Source organism: Alternaria infectoria (assembly GCF_024043175.1).
Source record: "Alternaria infectoria strain BMP 0036 chromosome Unknown scaffold_2, whole genome shotgun sequence".
Taxonomy (NCBI): domain Eukaryota; kingdom Fungi; phylum Ascomycota; class Dothideomycetes; order Pleosporales; family Pleosporaceae; genus Alternaria; species Alternaria infectoria.
In genome coordinates this window covers 692,418-711,459 of record NW_026250691.1, presented here as the reverse complement: position 1 = coordinate 711,459, position 19,042 = coordinate 692,418, and the positions used below count along the sequence as shown (strand labels likewise).

The 19,042-nt window shown below is 53.3% G+C and overlaps 7 protein-coding genes across 7 annotated transcripts; 5 read left to right on the top strand and 2 right to left on the bottom strand.

Moving 5' to 3' along the window:
- Nucleotides 1-196: 196 nt before the first annotated feature.
- On the top strand, nt 197-3,367 carry J4E92_001674 (uncharacterized protein; the record flags this gene model as incomplete). The annotated part of the gene is made up of 5 exons (XM_051493085.1): nt 197-455; nt 555-1,326; nt 1,379-1,990; nt 2,040-2,421; nt 2,474-3,367. 5 exons carry the CDS (start codon nt 197-199, stop codon nt 3,365-3,367), a joined length of 2,919 nt encoding a protein of 972 aa, XP_051356316.1.
- A 1,276-nt stretch (nt 3,368-4,643) lies between these two features.
- On the top strand, nt 4,644-6,499 carry J4E92_001673 (uncharacterized protein; the record flags this gene model as incomplete). The annotated part of the gene is made up of 3 exons (XM_051493084.1): nt 4,644-4,772; nt 4,826-4,960; nt 5,009-6,499. The coding sequence occupies 3 exons, from the start codon at nt 4,644-4,646 to the stop codon at nt 6,497-6,499; spliced, it is 1,755 nt and encodes a 584-aa protein (XP_051356315.1).
- A 342-nt stretch (nt 6,500-6,841) lies between these two features.
- On the bottom strand, nt 6,842-7,985 carry PGN1 (glycoside hydrolase 28 protein; the record flags this gene model as incomplete). Its single annotated transcript, XM_051493083.1, has 2 exons — nt 6,842-7,555; nt 7,602-7,985. The coding sequence occupies 2 exons, from the start codon at nt 7,983-7,985 to the stop codon at nt 6,842-6,844; spliced, it is 1,098 nt and encodes a 365-aa protein (XP_051356314.1).
- Nucleotides 7,986-9,086: 1,101 nt separating this feature from the next.
- J4E92_001671 (uncharacterized protein) lies at nt 9,087-10,730 on the bottom strand (the record flags this gene model as incomplete). Its single annotated transcript, XM_051493082.1, has 1 exon — nt 9,087-10,730. The coding sequence occupies one exon, from the start codon at nt 10,728-10,730 to the stop codon at nt 9,087-9,089; it is 1,644 nt and encodes a 547-aa protein (XP_051356313.1).
- A 2,412-nt stretch (nt 10,731-13,142) lies between these two features.
- Nucleotides 13,143-14,575, top strand: J4E92_001670 (uncharacterized protein; the record flags this gene model as incomplete). The annotated part of the gene is made up of 2 exons (XM_051493081.1): nt 13,143-13,733; nt 13,787-14,575. The coding sequence occupies 2 exons, from the start codon at nt 13,143-13,145 to the stop codon at nt 14,573-14,575; spliced, it is 1,380 nt and encodes a 459-aa protein (XP_051356312.1).
- Nucleotides 14,576-15,067: 492 nt separating this feature from the next.
- On the top strand, nt 15,068-15,933 carry J4E92_001669 (uncharacterized protein; the record flags this gene model as incomplete). The annotated part of the gene is made up of 2 exons (XM_051493080.1): nt 15,068-15,290; nt 15,344-15,933. 2 exons carry the CDS (start codon nt 15,068-15,070, stop codon nt 15,931-15,933), a joined length of 813 nt encoding a protein of 270 aa, XP_051356311.1.
- Nucleotides 15,934-16,838: 905 nt separating this feature from the next.
- On the top strand, nt 16,839-18,964 carry J4E92_001668 (uncharacterized protein; the record flags this gene model as incomplete). Its single annotated transcript, XM_051493079.1, has 4 exons — nt 16,839-17,030; nt 17,103-18,078; nt 18,217-18,521; nt 18,581-18,964. 4 exons carry the CDS (start codon nt 16,839-16,841, stop codon nt 18,962-18,964), a joined length of 1,857 nt encoding a protein of 618 aa, XP_051356310.1.
- Nucleotides 18,965-19,042: the final 78 nt, after the last annotated feature.

The following is a 19,042-nucleotide window of genomic DNA, read 5'->3' as shown; positions in this document are numbered from 1 at the left end:
CGGCGGAGAGCAACGATTCGATTCCGGCGTCCAAAGGGCGGGACGGTGCCATGCGCTGGCGCTAACCCAACTCTAATCCCTGACCCACAAGCTTCTCCGCCGTCTTCACACACCCCTGCCGCGCGCATCCACCACTTTGCTCTTAGGCGCAGCGTTCCCCCCAGCCACAGCTGGCTACACTCTCCTCCCGACACCCATGACTTCTCCGGCCCTCACGACAACTGAGAGCCTTCCAGCAGACGCGGGCCGCTCGGGCCCCTTCGACAACCCGCAGGAAGACGCCTCTGAGTTTGGCGAGGAAAACTCAGAAACCAATGACGTCGGCGACGATCACGCACCGAAACAGCAACCCCAGAAGCGACGACGAGTGACGCGTGCCTGCGACGAATGCCGGCGCAAGAAGATCAAGTGCGACGGCAAGCAGCCGTGCACCCATTGCACTGTCTACAGCTATGGTATGTCCTGTGTGTACACTGAATTGCGTGGGAGAATGCAAGCTAACAGCCTACAGAATGGTAAATAATGTCCCCTAACGGATTCGCTACTGCACACAGAACTGATCCCCTCCAGTACTTATGACCAGCCCTCAAACCGCCGCCGCAATGCGACGCCCCAGTACATTGAGGCTCTCGAAAGCCAGCTCAAGCGCGCAAAGGCGCTACTGCACGTGGTGCTGCCAACCGTGGATTTGAATGACCCCGCCATAGACGCCCACCTCCAGAACGGCCTGTTACCACAGCTGCCCCAAGCAGCTGTGCGGCCTCCTGTGATGCCTGTAGACCCCCGGATCGCGCAACACCAGGCACCGGCCCACAATGAAGACCAGCCTGATTCGCACCTGGAAGCCATGGTCAAAGCGACGGGCCAGCTTGATCTCGACGAAGAGGGCAAATGGGACTATCAGGGCCACTCTTCAGGACTCAGCTTTATGAGGGGCCTGCGGCAATTCGATGACATGTTCCAAATCCCTTCGGACGAGTCGCCGTCCCTCCGGCACCAATCCATGTCCTACGAACCGCCGTCTCCTTCCCTTTCAATCGCTGGATCCACTACAGCTCCGTCAAACGTGCCCCTGCCCAGCCAGGAAAATGCACGCATTCTCTGTGACAGTGCCATCATCCAGTACAGCGCCATGCTGCGCGTTGTCCATCTCCCCACTTTCTACAAGCAAATGAGCCGTCTTTACGAAGTCGCTCCCGAGAATTACGGCAGCGCCGAGACTAGCTTTCTACCTCTATTCTACTCCGTTCTAGCTTTGGGCAAACTCTATTCCGAAAATGACACCGGGGTCGATGTAGCAAGCTACGACATCCTTACCGACGAGGGGTACGCAGCAAAGTCTCCCTGTGCGAGCTTCGTCCATGCTAATGCGGTCCAGACTCAAGTACTTCAAAGCTTCGCGCCAGCTCTTGGACATTACTGACTGCAGGGATCTGACTTCACTTCAAGCCATCATTTTCATGATCCAATTCTTGCAATCGTCAGCCAAGCTTAGCACTTGCTATGCTTACATCGGAGTTGCTCTGCGCTCTGCGCTACGCATGGGCTTGCACCGTTCATTCAACGTCAAGTTCAATCCCATCGAAGCGGAAACACGTAAACGCATATTTTGGGTGATTCGAAGGATGGACACATACGTCGGGGCCATGCTCGGTTTACCGCGATTTCTGGACGATGAGGACATTGATCAAGAGTGGCCAGTTGAGGTCGATGACGAGTATATTACGGAGACGGAGATTCTGCCCATGCCCAATGGAAGCATTTCTGTCATGGCGGCCTTCAATGCCCACACGCGTCTCGTCCAAATCTTGAACAAGATCTGCAAGTACGTCTACCCTATCAAAGGCACACAATCAGGCGCCAAGAACTCTGTGACCTATTCTGTGGGCTACTCCAAGATTCGCGAAATCGAACAGGATCTAGCAAGATGGCTCGATGAGCTGCCTATCGCGCTCAGGCCGGGCGGTGATGCCCCTCCAATCATCAGGAGGTAAGCTGACTATCTAACATCATTTTTGCAGCTGCTGACATATACGCAGGGTGCAACAACTTCTCCGTATGGCGTTCGGACATGCGCAGCTTTTACTCTATCGGCCATTCCTACACTACGTTTCGCAATCGTACAACGTGAACACCGTGGACCAGAGAGCCTTTGCCTGCGCTTCTGCCTGCGTTAACGTCTCGCGCAATATTATCCACATTTCCACGGAGATGAGAAATCGCGGCCAATTGGCTGGAGCATACTGGTTTTCCATGTATACGACCTTCTTCGCTATTGTATCAATTTTGTATTTCGTCTTGGAGAACCCACAGAGTCCCACCAGTTTTGAATTGCTACGGGATGCAGTGGAAGGGAAGGACGTATTGGCGTACTTCGCGAAGAGGAGCCTGGCCGCTGATAGGTGCAGCACAGCACTAAAGGTAGGCACAGCACTAGTTTCTTCTGACTGACAACACTAATAATGTTTCCCAGGGCATGTTTGAACGTCTCCCGGAATCAATCAGACATGGTGGAGAGATCATTGCATCGAGGAAGCGCCGACAAGGAAGCTCGCCGCACTCTCTTGGCACCCGCCCTACCTTTGGTCAGAGCGACTCTGCCGCACCCCGCCGTGCGAGTACCTATCCCGATAGCATTCCCAATGTCAAGACTGCTGGCCAAGCCCAGTCATTTGAGTCTGGCGGCCCTGACTTTGGTAGCATTGGCTTGGGTTCTTCTTATCCCGCACACTCGATCTCCAACCCAAATCTATTCGATGGTGTGCCAGGCCTTACACCTACATCATCCAACGATAGCCTACCGAGCTTTGGCTTGGCTCCTATTCATGACTCGCAGCAGACATCATCTGCCTTTGGGCCAACAAGCCTAGGCAACCCTTTGGCAGACCCGTCAGGTCTTAATGTCCCCATCGCAGACATCTCAACAATGATGTTTCCGTCTGCCGACCCGCTCGCCTACCCCAACCAGCCCATGACTGCTTTTGAAAACAAACATCCACAAACTTTCGACCGCAGTACTGGCACCCCGGTGAGCGGACACCCTCCTCAACTTTCGACCAGCATGGAGATGAAAGGACACCCGGCCATGTTTGCTCCCACGAGCACGCCCAATTCGCAAGCTCGACCCATGGACAGTGAGGCGCAGATCTTTACTTCCATGCCCATGTATTTCATGCAGGGTAACCAGCAATACCGCGGATATCCACCTCAGCAGGGTATGCCGATGCAAACATCCAGCAACATGCCTTTTGATGAGCTGATGCATCAAGAAGACTGGTCGCAATCTTTTATGGACCCTGCAATGAACATAAATGATGGGAGGTCATCGCTGAACAATGCCCAATTTGGCCAAAATGGATGGCGTTAGTTCGTCGACTCACACAACGCGGACCACTGGACGGGGCTATCAACGCTTTAACGTTTGTTTCCTGCTTTGTTGTGAAGCATGCTGAGTCCCATCTATCGATGTGCATCAGCTTCGACTATGAGCGGTGCCCTCGCCCGCGCCCTCCTTCCCACACAACGATTACGGCCGATATTTCCTTAGTACACTGAGCGTTTTATTCTGGCGTTTGCGAGTCTACCAAAAGCATTATACCCCATTGTCAACCGGCTGGCACCGATGAGCTAAGCGTTTTCCAACGGTATGCGTAGGGTGAGGACAGAGCCTCACTGACGTAGTTGTGACTTTTCAGTCCACTACGATCGCGACCTGTCCAATGCATTTCAGCATTGATTTTTTTTTTGCTTTGAAGACTTCGATTTGGATTTGGCGTTCGAAAAGCTAGACTTTTTGAGCGTGACGGACCTCGCGGCTGCGAGTGTAGATTGAGCATCTCATGAAGATACTCATGAAGGTTGGAAGAAGTGCGTTGAAGGACCACACTCATTTTGTCCGAGCCAGTAACGGGTAACGCCGTAGATTAGCAAATTGACTGAAGGCGATACCTAGGTATCGCGCGTAGCTTACAAAGACTAAAGTACAACGCACATTGTTGAAAAAGCTCTGGCATAAACACCAGAAGCTGGCTGAAATCCATGTTGACCTAGCTTAGTGAACGGTAAGCCCACGTCAGAGTTAGGCTAGCCATAGACGCACGAAAATTGAAAGAGAAGCCATGGTCTTAAAACGAAGCCTCAGTGGAGCCTAGCACAGACACCCAGCCACCATAGTAGGCCGGCGGAGCGGGGTAAATCCCATGCCGACTTCCAAGGCCGTGCCTAGACCTCCACCTTCGGCGCCGAAGCCGCCAAGTGCAGCTCAACGTGGGCCAAGCGCTAGCACCCACCATTGAGAAAACGGCAAGTAGTGTGGGTTAGTGTTTACCGACAATTGGGGTCTTGGTTACCAAGCGGTTTCCAAGCAGTCTTCTGTATCCCAAGAGATGGTATCTAGCGACCTTCTTAACCAGGTCATCGGGGCTGACCGACTAGATCTTTTGTATCTTAGCGACGAGTTGGCTCAGAGATTAACAGGTTTCGTCGGATATCGTAGTGAGTATTGTTGCAGGACCAAGGAGGATATCGGCTCGTGGTTTGCCGGAAGGAACATGGGAAAGTGTATATGTAGGCGCGGTGACGCTGAATATGTGAGGTACCAGGAACATCTCGCACCATTGGACTGACGGTGAATCGCTATCGCCATGGTTCACGTATCTTCGTTGTCGGTTCTTGGCTCTGCCTTGGTCGGGCTGAGTAATGCGGCCGCCTTGGGTACTGCGGAGGAGTATGCTGATGGTATTGTGCATGCAAGGATCATGGGGATGAAGATCGTAAGGCTTCCTTGTCGGTGCACGCTGGTACATGCTTATACTGACCCCAACAGGCACAATGGGATGCTGAGATTGCCTCGGGAGAGATGGATAGCACCCGCTACCCTGAACTAGGTCACACGCCATGTGAGAACGGCTTCGCTGCTGCAATCCCTGGTGACTTCAACAATACGTTCAGGTGCCATAATGTCAGTTGGCTCGAGGTTCAAAGCTCATCAGCTCGCTAATGTGTATAGATCGACCTCTACCATTTCCTCCCACATTCCCTCCTTGGCAGCTCTGATGGACAAGGCTCCTCTTCTTGGGGCTGGACGTCAGAGGATGGACGCGAGTTTGTAGCAATCGGCCAGTTTGACGGTACCGCCTTTGCAGAGATCAGCAGCGAAGGAAAGCTGATCTATCTGGGCCGCCTGCCTCCTTTCGACCCTATCGGATCCCGCTGGCGCGAGATTCGCGTGATGAGGGACTATGCCGTCATTGGTAGTGAGGCCATCAACCACGGTGTTCAAATCTTCGACATGAAGAAGTTGTTGGACCTTGACGGAAGCGAGCCGATGAACTTTACCCAAGACGATCTGACTGGCCACTGGGGTCTGACTGATGACTGGAATGCTCTCCCGGTTGGCCGAACCCACAACATCGTTGTCAACGAAGAACTCAACTACGCCGTAGCAGTTGGATCAGTTGGCGGTAACGAGACTATCCGTGTCCGTGGCGATTTGCCATGCCGCGGAGGCCTCATCTTCATCGACATGAGCGACCCTGAAAACCCGACCAGCCCAGGTTGTGCTTCTGCTGATGGCTATGTCCACGATGCTGAATGCATCGTTTACCGCGGACCAGACACTAAGTACTACGGCCGCGACATCTGCTACGGTTACAACGAAGACACGCTGACCATCTACGACGTAACTGACAAAGCCGGCAACATCACCAACATCATCTCTCGCACCACATACCCTGGAGCAGAGTACGTCCATCAAGGTGTCGTCAACAACGCAACCTGGCAGGAATACATCTTCCTCGACGATGAGTTCGACGAGCGTGACGCCAAAGTCGGTCCCATGACACAGGGTCTACCTACCACCCACATCTTCGACATCCGCGACCTGGAGAACCCCTTCTACTCTGGCAACTACGAGGGAAAGCGCCGCAGTATCGACCACAACCAATACGTCGTTGGCGACTACCTCTACCAATCGAACTACGGAAACGGTCTCAATGTCCTGGACATCCACACCATTACGCAAGATCCCAGCGGCGACGGTATCTGCGAAGCCGGATTCTTCGACATCTACCCCGAAGACGATGAGAACGAAGGTGGCGGCACAGTAGCCTTCCTCGGCTCTTGGTCCAGCTACGCGAACTTCAAGAGCGGATTCATCTTCGTGCACACTATCGAGCGTGGTAGTTTCGTCGTCAAGATGGCGAGCAAGGAGTGTGCGAAGCCAGCCGTTTGCGAAGTAGACTCTTGTCTTACGTCGATGCGCACAGCAAATGTGGAGGGTAGACTTCAGGCTTCGCAAGAGTTCTGCGGTAATTTCACTCAGAGGCTGATTGATGATGTTCGTGCCGTGCCGGAGTTTGCGCAGGAGGCTTGTGCGGGTGAGCAAGTGGTTGCGCAGGTTAGCAGTGCGTGTGCTTGCTTGCCTACGCTTGCTGTGCCTGAGTTGCCAAGGACGACCACTAGGGGGCCGGTGCCTACGGTGCTGCCGCCGAGGGTCTAGATGGGACAGGGATAATAAGGGCCTGATGTATTATGGCAGTGATGGGCTTGGATAGAGTCCCTTTGAGAACAGACAATACGAGGTCCGCTTGTCAAACAAACATTGAGATGTACTCACCGCGCATGAATGCATTGGTGATTTAGTGTCAGTCACGGTTGAACTCGAAAATGCGGATTTATACAACAATAGATTGAGATGTCTATCGCTGAGCAGCGTAGCTGCTACGAGGACTAAATATTTACTGAAAGACGAAGATGTACAAGAGAAAATAGGAAAGGCCACAGGCCGATCCAAAGCTACTTCACGGTGCTCCAAGGTATAGCACTCATCTCATTCTGCAACTTAGCAAGAAGCACCGGCGGGGATGTTGAGGCAGCTAGTGCTCTTCTTTCCGCCAGTGACGCTGTTACCGGTCCAGGTCCAGTTGGAGCAGCTGCCCTTACCGCAAAGGATGTAGACATCAGTACCCTTGGCAGCAACGGTACCCTTGACATTCTGGATGGTAAGGCCAGTGATCGGGACACCGGTGGTGGGCTTGCCAGTGGGAGAGCCGTTCTGGTAGTCTTGCTGGATAACGATGCCGTACTTCGCAATGTTCTTGAGGGTGATGTTCTTGTATGTGACACCAGAGACAGCACCGGTGGCACCGGAGACGGTCTTGATACGGACACCGTTGTCAGAGTTGGTGATGGTGGAGTCGGAGATGATGACGTTCTTGACAGTGTTGTCGCTGCGGCCACCTACAGAGCCGATGGAGATACCGTGTCCGCCAGAGCAGGTACCGCCGGTGAAGTGGATGTCGGTACCGGAGTTGACAGCCAGGCAGTCGTCCTGGTTCTTGATGTTGGCATTGGTGATGTACACACCAGTGGAGCTGCCAACGTCGAAAGCATCGGTGTTGTGACCGCCGTTGGTGACGTCACCAGCAGTGTTGTCGATGGTGATCTTGTCGAGGGTGAGGTCCTGCGCGCCGTTGATGGAGAATCCCTGTACAGGGGTGTTCTTGACGTTGAGTCCAGTGATAGAAGACGAGATCATGGAATGGGCGTAGAAGAACTTGCCAAGTCAGTTGTAGCTTAGCAAAAGATCAGTATTAACATACCTTGGGCTTCGTCTTGCCGCCGTTGCTTCCCTTGCCATCCCACCACTTAGCACCATTTGCGTCAATGACATGGCCAGCGGCACCAATGACTTTGATGTTGGTTCCCGAGACAGAGATGAGAGGACCCTCCCACTCCTTGTAGCCGAAGGTGGTGGTGCCCTGGAAGGTGACGGTCGTGCCTGACTTGAGCTTTGTCAAGTCAAGGGTCGTTCCTGCTGGAACAGTCATACCCTGTATGACAATGGCAGAGCAAGAGGCCTTGTTCTTGATGGCTGTAGCAGCATCGGAGAATGTGCAGCTTGCACGGGTGTCAAGACTGGAAGGAGCAGCCGAGACGAGCGCACCAGCGCCAAGAAGGAGAGAGGTAAGTGTGAAAGCAACCATGATGAATGTAGCTTGAAAATAGGATGATTGAAGGGAATGTAAGGCTGTTGTGTAGAGAATGAATGAATGAGTGACTTGATGGGTGCTGTAGAGGTGCCGCAAGGCAGCCTTTATACCAGGGCTTCATCGACAGTGGTACGTATTGATAGGTGGAGACATCGGAGGATTCCCACGAGTCGTCGACAAGCTCAAATCCCTTGAGCTTGTCATTGCTGGGCAAGGCTTGTCATCGCAGAAGGTCTAGGGTCCGCGAGAAATGAGGGCACAAAGCGGATGGCGCCTGCGCCGGTGTTCTCGCAGCATGTAACAGGTGGATCCTCGGTTGGGGCTACTCCGCTTTGTATAAATGAAACGAGATCTGGATGTGACCGAATCGCAGATGGTGGTGGGCGATCTCTGTGACAATTCTCCGTCAAATCGATTGCCAGCCTCGTAGCGCTGAGCAGAATCTCACTGCAACTAAGCATACAGCTTACCCAGAGTTGAATACTCTACAGCACGCGGGCAATCTGGACTACTATCAGGTGTTCGTGTCTTGCCGTGTTAGATCAATGGTGAAACGAAACAACTGGTCCAGACGCGTGGCGCCGCTGTCGCGTGGCGCAAAAGTCAGACGCCATTGCGGATACAGAAAGCACGTTCACGCCGCCGGCCGCCGATTGATGGAATGTCACCAGCCACACCGTGAGACCTTCGTAGGATTGGAGCGATGCGCAGGCTTGACGGAGAATTGTTTGAGTGAAAGGACAGCTGCATGACTTCCGGAGGGGTTTCTAGAAACGAATCCGGATTAGCGCCCGACTAGCGTCCCGTCACCGAAAGTAACGGCAGCGACATCCCGCACCTGCATGAACCCTTTTCCATCTCATCAGCATCTTTCCAGGCGCGCATTCAGATACTGATGCATCAGTTGTATTGCGTCTACATCGACATAGTCGTGAACTCGCAGAACATCCATTGCAGCACGACTCCGGCTCCCAGGCACACGGCCCGCGAACCAGGCGGACACGGGAAGTAATTAGGTATAGCCTCAAATCTCGGATCTACCCCTAGAATTTTCACCGCTCTAGACACTATGAGTAATCATCGTCGCAGCTATGCTCACGATCCTCGGACGAAGAAACCACTTTGTGGCAAGCCCTCTACTAAAAGACTCCAGGCTACCCAATTGCGCAACAGCATAGTCGCTATCCGACGCACCGCTCGTCCCATACCTTGCGCACCTGCTATGGCCGTCTTCTCATCAATGATCATGAACGGTCCTGGTTCTGGTTTCACCAGGTAGCGTACTAACCAGTCGGCGCACCAAAAGAGATACAAACAGCGCGTCCGAAAGACCTGCAGATCCATCTCTTCGATCCAAGGTTCCGCCATAATCTGCACTTCCTTGAGCCCATCGATAGCGTTACCGAAGGCACAAGCCAAGGCAGCCATTGACGGAAGCGAACATGCGTCGTCTGTGAAACCAATGCCGATGAGTTCCAGATAGTGCCGCTCCAGCATCTTCGCATAATTGCGCAAATTCGCGGTCGAAATCAGATCTCTGGTTGCATACGCAGAATCTACGAGAGCTGTTGCGTAGTGTGCAACGCGGTTCGACACCAAGTCTTCGCGTAGGTCTCGAATGGACTTCCGTGCCCACTCCATGTTCTCTTCCATAGGTGACTGTGGAAAAAGGCTGGCCCCAACAGGCAGATGAACGTCGCGGCGTGCTTTCAGAACGACCTTATCTAGGAAGCTGGCTGCTGTAGGATAGCTGCCTTCTAGATATACGTCGCCCGCCAGTCTCTTAATATCAATTGGCAAATGAGCCAAGTTGTCCTTTTTGTATGCATCAAATCGCTTGTCTTGCAGATGCTGCCGGTCTGGGGGAAGAGCTGGCGCTGGCGGTACGTCGAACATATCAAGTTTCGTGAAGATGGCGTTGACTGAGACACTGTCGAAAAGGATATCGTGAAAGTGGTTGGCATAATTTTCGATGGGAAAGTTGGTCACCAATTCTGTTAGTGATGGCTTCCCACGAGACTTGTCGCCTGTTGCTGTATTGAGGAGGCGGACGTCTTTGTCCGAGATGGTATTCAGATGGACATCCAAGCTCTTGCCCTCACGTATCGCGTCTGGATCATCGCAGACGTAATATAACGCCGCGTGTCTGCAGTCGTAGAGTATAGTAACTGGTGAGCTGGCTTCAGCCCGCTTTTGGACTGTCAGCGCTTCCAGCGGTCGGGGCGTGGCATCGCCTGTCAGGAACACACTGTGTTTCCCCGAAGGACCGGTCGCTTTATCATCGCGCATTTCCCATACTATCGTTATTCGAATATCATCGAAGAAGTCACCTACATCGCCCTCAGAATAGAAGCTTGGTGTATCGCGCGCAGTGTCGATTGGGGGCCTCCATTCATGTTGGTGTCCAGTAAAGGCTGCGTTGATGGGACCGCCTAGTTTGAAGGCAAGGAGCGCGACCAAGAGAGGGTGTAACGTGTCTTCCCGGGCAGGCATTGACGTAGAAAGCTCAAGCGGACTAGATTGCGGCTCGGGCGACGAGTCCCCACTTGCAGCAACTTGCTCCTCGATCGGCAAAGTAACAATCTCCTCGTCTTCTTCGACACCAAAGGTGAATGCGACAGCCTTGGACCTATCCAGTGTCTGCGCCAGAGTCCTGAACTTCTCGACTAGCTTGAAAGCTACATCGCGCTGAGCAAAGCCTGCTGTCTGCGCACACGCTGCAGCGAGCGCATTCAGCATATTGCGCCGATATTCAGTTTTCCTCGCACACGCTCGGGCATCTTGAGGTCTCTCTTGCAGCACTTCGGTATGCTGGCGGCATGCAACTCTATCTGTCACCTAAAGATGGATGTACGAAGTCAGTGTTTGTCTCACATGCAGTTCGTACATCGGCAATTACTCACGAGCCGACCTATGAGCTTGGTCGGTACCTGGAGAGCGACATCGAAGCGTTGCGGTCGGTTCATGTCGAGCTCTGGATCCACTAGTAGGTTGGAGTAGATTGTGAAAGTACCCAGCGAAAGAGCCGTTGAGTCACTGGCGATTGTCGCGGTTGTCGCGCTGATATCGAAATAAGCTCGTCGGAAGAGTGCGATTGCCGTGAAACCGTAATGTGAGTGTAGCGCCAAGCTACAGATACAGGTACTTCTTGGGATACAGGTAATGTTTCCTTGTCCAGCTCTTTCACCTGTTTAGCCTCACTTACTGGAAGCCAACAAGCGGTTTGAGACTATCAAGCACATCGCCAATGTCTCACCCCACGATCAAACGCCTCTCAGGTCTTGGTACCACGTGCATCCGCTACTTGCAACATCCCGTTTGCCGTCTATCGGCTTTGCGGTAGGGTTCGTTGCCTCGCGATACGGTCGAGGTGCGCTGGTTCAGACTATGGTCATTCTGTCCTTGGCCGTCAAGCTTGCAGTATGTGTCCTCCAGACAGAAAACCTCCGGATATGAAAATTAATTTTCATACGGAGTCAGATGCCCACCTCCGCATTCAGTGGTATAAGAAGCTGGCTCGTCGTACTGTTTCGAGCTGAACGAGATGTCAACAAGACGACTGCGCCATCTTTTCAACAATAGCGCCCACGCAGTGACTACTCGATCAGTATGACCTTGCTTGAGGAAGACGCTGAGACGATACTAAAAGAGCAGAACAGAGATATTGAGCGTGAGCTTTTCGTCAAATTCACCTTTCTGACGTCAATTTACGACACACTCGATCTTCTTCAATCGCGTATTGGCATGAGCTCAGCATAGCCGGAAATTTCGAGTATTGCGCCCGTGAGCAGTGTGAGAAGAGCATTCGTTTACGCGTCTTGTTCGTAGGCCCGATGACAGGACGTTGTGGGTGTGTATAGAGAGAGCCAAAATGACCCGGCCGTTGTTCTGGCGTTCTCGAGATGGCATTGTCTGCTAGTACGTTGTGGCCGCTCATGCCCATTTGGAAACATCGACGCTAGCGATTGGGTTTGCTGGGGCTCGAGCGCGAAGATGAGCAATCGAAGTAAGCACAAATGACTCGTGACAGATTGGGCATGCGCTCATGTCAAAGATCTAATCGCGCGATGTAGGAAATCATTGTACTGCAAAGAGAGGGTACGTAGTTAAATATGTCAACATCGCGCCATAAGAGAAGTCTGAGATGCTTCATACAAACTGACAAGGCATCTTGGTAGAACTTGGACAGGAATCGGTGTGAGCGCAGCTTCGGAGGCGACGCCAGCGCCTGCACTCGCGCAGTCTATTTGAACGAGAACGAACCGGGCCGTGGATCTGACAGCATTCTAGTGCCGACATTTCCTCCGCGACAGGTTGTACGAGAACGTTTCGACGTTTGACATCGTCGCGACCAAGGTGGGGTGGAACAATCGATATTGTCAGCATCGAAATGAAGCCGGAAGATCGACCGCGAGTTGAGACCAGTGTGAATTCGCATCAAAGCCAAGCGATCGGGCTACATTACACCGCCAACAATGCGAACCCGATTGGAATACTACCAGATCTCTCAGCAAGTCAAACGTCAAGTAAGTCGATGGGTTGGCCTAACGGCGAAGAGAATTGAGTTGTCAAGCTAAGCTAGAGCGACCAAGATCCCAACTTAGATTGCGCGGTCAGATCTGACGTCCGTCGCCAACGTCAGCCCTATTATGTTCATGCGCCGTGACGGTAACCTCCGGTCGAAGTATCATCTTGGATCAGGGGAGCAATCGGATGAGGCGGGCGCCTTGTCAAAGATCAAGGGACACTCTAGACGAAACGAAGAAGGCCAAGAAGGCCCGACTTTGACGGACTAGCGAATAAACTCAGCGCTTGGACTGGGTTTAATTACCCACACCCCATGAACATGATCGCTTCGGTCCGTATACTCTGGAGAGCACTGCGAAACCTGGCTTGGAGAGCGTTGGCATGAACAGCGAAAGAGAGTTGTTCGCCGTTTCGAGTCCACGCCACGGCCAAATGTTAAGCTTTGGGGCTTGGACACCGACGTAGACCGACGAAAGACCACTAAGTAGGGCAGTGGCCAATATGAGAGGTATGTAAGGACTGCATCCTCGTAAGTGTTGCAGTATCCATCACTCGCACATCCTGCAAGCTTCCCTTCAACCTTTTTTTTGACATTTTTGGCTACTCGCCGTCCTCTCTTTCAACATGCGTTTCTCCAACGCCGCCGCTCTCTTCTCTCTGGCCTCTGTAGGCTCGGCTGCTCCAGCCGTCCATGGCCACAAGCACGCACACGCACGTGATCTCGGTTACGGTGGTGGCTACGGTGGTGGTCAGTACCAGGCTGGTATCTTCTACGTCAACTGGGCCATCTATGCGCGCAAGCACATGGTCACCGACCTCCCCGCCGACAAATTGACCAAGGTCAACTACGGTTTCGCCAACGTCAACAACCAGACTGGTGAAGTCATCCTTACCGACGAGTGGGCTGATCTTCAGTTCCCCTACCCCGGAGATGTTGCCACCAACGGTACCCAGTTGCTTGGCAACTTCAACCAGCTTTACAAGCTCAAGCAGCAGAACCGCAACCTGAAGGTCATCCTCTCAGTCGGAGGCTGGAGCTTCAGGGCCAACTTCAAGCCTGCTCTTGCCACTGCTGAGGGCAGACAGAAGTTCTGCGACAGTTCCATCCAGCTGATCGCTGACTTGGGTATCGATGGCCTTGACATCGACTGGGAGTACCCAGAGGATGAGACCGATGGCGACAACTTTGTCGACACCCTCATGCGCTGCCGCAAGGTATGAATCATGTTATTACGATTCGAATGATCGCAGGACTAACACCACAACAGACATTCGATGCCTACTCCGCAGTGAACGCCGCCGGCTACCACTTCGACCTCGGCATTTCCGCCCCAGCTGGTCCGGAACGTTTCGTCGTTATGCCCATTGCCAAGATGGACCCCTACGTTGACAACTGGAACCTGATGGCCTTCGACTACCAGGGCCCAGGTTTCTCCAACTACACTGGACACCTCAGCAACGTGTACCCCAGCTCCACCAACCCCAAGTCCACCAACGGCTGGAACAGCAAGTCAAAGTCTTTCGTCCCTTTCAACACCAAGCAGGCTATCGACTACTACAAGATGAACATCGCTTCCCCCGCCAAGATCCAGCTCGGTATGCCCCTCTACGGCCGCGGATTCGCCAACGTCGTCGACATGAGCAAGGACCAACGCGGCCTCGGCCAGAAGTTCAACGGATCTACTGCAGGAACCTGGGAGCCTGGTACCCTTGACTACAAGGTCCTTCCCGTGAACGGCAGCAAGGTCTACACCGACAAGGAGACTCTCGCCAGCTGGAGCTGGGACCCTATTGCTAAGGAGCTCGTCACTTTCGACACACCCAAGGTCGCCTCCTGGAAGACTGACTACTTGATGGATGAGGGTCTTGGTGGTGCTTGGTGGTGGGAGTCATCTGGTGACTTCCCGGCCACCAGCGACAAGAGCATCGTTGCTACCGTTGTCAAGAAGCTTGGTGGTCCCGAGAGCTTTGTCCAGAACATGAACAACCTGTACTACCCCAAGTCCAAGTACTACAACATCCGCCCATCGGCCAACTCTACCTTGAGCCTGTTCTAGATAGTTGGTTGTAAGCGTCTCTGGCGCAGTAATGCGATCAGCTAGTTGATCACCAGTTTGGCACTTCCTTTCTTGAGAACCTTATTTTAGAAACCTTTTCACTTGCACTGTTGCTGCAAGACCTTAATGCAAGATACGCACGTGATGCAAATTCACGAGAAGCTCGCTCATCGAGTTAATAGACGTTTGACTTGACCACATTTGCCTTTCCTGCACTTTATTGACCTCGTAGTACTGTTGAAACATGCCTCACATGGGAGCAGCCTCCAGGCTGGAGCACGTCATCATCGTGTAGCCAACTTCATAGTCTGATGCACAAGTAAGGTGATCTCCTCAATGCCAGAGCGCGCAGTCGAAGTTTGGTAGGCAGACAGAAGGGAGTCGTGGTGATGCGTCATCCCCGCCAAACTAGCCCAGGAGGCCACGCGCAAAGGCTGTGGCTGCAATCGGACCCACTTCCAGAATAAGACCGGCTTGTACAACCCCACCAACATGAATACCATCATATCACGACATTCCAACCAGCTTAGGGGCCTCTGCAAGCCATCTGGAGGTAACAACATCCGGATCTGCTTGCGTGCGACACGATCGGTGAACAGCATGTCGCAGCCCGTGCGACCGCGGCGGTTCGCACCACTGGATCCCGCGAAAAAGAAGGAAGGGGACACTAGGCCACTGTTAAAGGGCATCGTGTTTGATGTCGACGGCACATTATGTAAGTATTCTGATATTGTGCACAGTTCTGTGTTCATGTACTGAATGACTTAGGTCTGCCTCAAAACTACATGTTCGCAGAGATGCGATCAGCCCTGGGGATCGAAAAGCCGACGGACATCCTGGACCACATCTACTCGCTGCCCGAGGGCGAGCAAGAAGAAGCACAAGAGAAGATCCGGGACATTGAGCGCACCGCAATGAAGTCGCAACAGCCGCAGGCCGGGCTCGTGGAGCTCATGGAATATCTGGACTCTCGTGGCATCAAGAAGGGCATCTGCACACGCAACTTCGACGCACCTGTCACTCATCTTCTCACTACTTTTCTGCCAACATCAAAATTTAGCCCTGTCGTGACGCGAGAGTTCAGGCCACCCAAGCCCGACCCGGCAGGCATTCTGCACATTGCGAAGGACTGGATGCACGAAGACGGAGGAAAGAGTCTGATCATGGTTGGCGATTCGATTGACGACATGACGGCTGGTCATCGTGCGGGAGCTGCGACTGTGCTGCTAGTCAACGACGTCAACAAGCATCTTGCGGAGCACCAGCACACGGATCTCGTCGTTCAGCGGCTCGATGATCTCATCGGCATCCTTGAGAGTGGGTTCGAGGGACGCGTAGAATCTAGCGAAGAGAAGTAGATGCAGGAGGGCAGTAGAGGAAGCTGTCTGTAAGAGCTGATGTGCAATACGCATTAACGAAGTCCGTCATTATGCGTCTTGAGACATCGTGCCCGTACTGTTCGTTGCTTGATGGTCGCTGGAGCAACTTCGCCGCGATGGTTGGGCCAGGCTGCGTGCAAACCGACATGCAGCACGGGCCGCCCGCTCGAGCCCCGCGCCACTAGTCGTCACATCAAGGCCGCCAATGCCATGAAGCTCTCACAAGCATTCACGCGCTGCACACTATCCGGGACAAGAGCACTGAAACCATGAACAAGCCCACGCTTCTTTTCGCCAATGTCCAGATCCTGTGAGCATGGAGCCAGTCTGGAGATCAGCGCACTGCATGCATGAGCCGGCTATTGGTATGAGGATAAAGGGATGCATGCTGCGCAGATCTGTGCTCTTTCTAGCAGAACGGAACGGAGTTAGACGAAATTGGGCCGTTCCGCACCCGTGGACCATGGAGCCCTGCAATGAACAGCGATACCCATCCCCAAAGCTGTGAGGAGCGGTACGGCCTACTTTCTATATTCGAGACAACCGCGAGAGGCAAAGGGGAAGGTGCTTCAGAACGTTGTTACCTAAACACGGCTGGGGGTGATCAGCCATCACTCCAATCAAGAGCCGATCACGTTGATCCCGGAGGCTACCTGCATCATGTACTTGAAACATCTGGATACGATAGGTCACCCAGGTGACTACGTTGGGTGTCTAAATCTCCACGGCTTGGCAGCCCAGTATATGTCCGCTCTCGCCGTGGTTACCATCGCAGTTTCCAACCCATCCATCGCTTTCGTTTGCTGCCAAGCAACCAGGGTCGAGCATACTTCTTCTTCTGTCCTGCCACTTCTGGTTCCACACGATCGACGTCGCCGGCTAGCATGAGGTACACCACCGCCGCCTTCACAGGCCTACTGGCCATTTCTGGTGTCAACGCTGGGTCTACCTCCCGTACTTCTCACATCGAGGGCAACGAAGTTGTCGAACGTCTGAACACTGTACCTGAGGGATGGAGCGAGATTGGTGTTCCAGCGCCCGAGCGCAAGCTCCATTTCCGCATTGCAGTACGCTCGGTAAGTCATCGCGAAGCAGATCAGGAGGCCTTCATGGTTGAAATATTGAAAGTCGAATACTGATCATCGCAGGCAAACCCAGACCTGTTTGAGAGGACGCTCATGGAGGTTTCAACTCCCAGCCACCCCCGCTACGGCCAGCACCTTAAGCGAGACGAACTGAAGGATCTCATCAAGCCAAGAGCCGACTCAACTACAAATGTGCTTAACTGGCTCGAGCAATCCGGCGTCGAGCCTCGAGACATCCAGAATGACGGCGAATGGATCAACTTCCTCGCTCCTGTGAAGCGCGCAGAACAGATGATGGGCACCACGTTCAAGACCTACCAGAGCCAGGCACGCCCTGGAGTCAAGAGGACTCGTTCGTTGGGCTACTCTGTCCCCGTGGAGGTTCGCAGCCACATTGATATGATCCAACCTACTACTCGCTTCGGTCAAATGCGCGCCGAAGATAGCCAAGTCCTCACACAGGAAATTGCGCCTTTCTCCAAGCTTGCTGCTGTTAATGCCACGTGTAACACAAGGATCACGCCTGATTGCCTCGCAGACCTTTACAACTTCCAGGACTATGACGTTAGCGACCAGGCCAACGTAACGATCGGAGTGAGCGGGTTCCTTGAGCAATACGCTCGTTTCAACGATCTCGACCTGTTCACACAGAGGTTTTCTCAAGGTCTCGCTGGTAAAAGCTTTGGGGTACAGTCTGTCAACGATGGACCATTTCCCCAGAACTCATCCGCCAATAGCGTCGAGGCCAATCTCGACATCCAGTACACAGCCGGCCTGGTGAACATATCAACCACGTTTTACACTGTTCCAGGACGAGGACTGTTGGTTCCTGATCTTGATCAGCCCGATGAGGACGACAACAATAATGAGCCCTACTTGGATTTCTTCACTTACCTCGTGGGTCTGGAGGACGAAGAGCTGCCCCAAGTACTAACCACTTCGTACGGTGAGACGGAGCAAAGCGTCCCTGCCGAGTACGCCAAGAAGGTCTGCGATATGATCGGTCAGCTCGGTACTCGTGGCGTCTCAGTCATCTTCTGTAAGTATTCGTTCGAGCTTGGAGGCGAAAATGCCCCCAGACCTCATCAGCCACGATGTCTGGGGGTAGTGTCGTCTCTGAGCTCAGTTCCCACTCAAAGCTTCCATCGATATAAACCTGAGTGCTAACAATACTCAGCCAGCGGTGATACTGGTCCAGGCTCTGCTTGCCAGACCAATGACGGCAAAAACACGACCCGTCTTCAGCCAATCTTTCCCGCCTCATGCCCCTACGTCACCTCCGTAGGTGGCACTCGCGGAGTAGAGCCTGAGCGTGCTGTTGATTTCTCTTCTGGTGGTTTCTCTGATCTGTGGCCTCGCCCAGCATACCAAGAGAAGGCTGTCTCCGACTATCTCGGCAAGCTCGGGTCTCAATGGGAAGGCCTTTACAATCCCAACGGCCGTGGATTCCCTGACGTCGCCGCTCAAGGACTAGGTTTCCAGGTAAGTTATACTCCCTGTACGAACTGCATGTGAGACAAATACTGACTTTCCTTCTCTAGGTCGTTGATAAGGGTCGATTGTCGTCTGTCGGAGGAACTAGTGCCTCAGCGCCCGTCTTCGCTTCGGTCGTTGCGCTTCTCAACAACGCTCGGCTGGCGGCCGGCATGCCTTCACTCGGTTTCCTGAACCCTTGGATCTACGAGCAGGGTTACAAGGGTCTGAACGACATTGTCGATGGAGGCTCTCGTGGTTGCACTGGTCGTTCCATCTACTCCGGACTTCCAACCGCACTTGTGCCTTATGCTTCCTGGAATGCAACGGAGGGATGGGATCCTGTGACCGGTTATGGTACACCCGATTTCGAGCAACTGATTCGCCTCGTAACTGCGCCGCAGTACGGTCAGCGCCGCGTTCGTCGTGGAGGCCTCCATGGAGGAGCATAGTGCAAGCAAAGACTTGTGACCTTTTTACCTAGAGATCTCTCCATCAATAGAGCAATTCCTAACATGAAATTGACATCT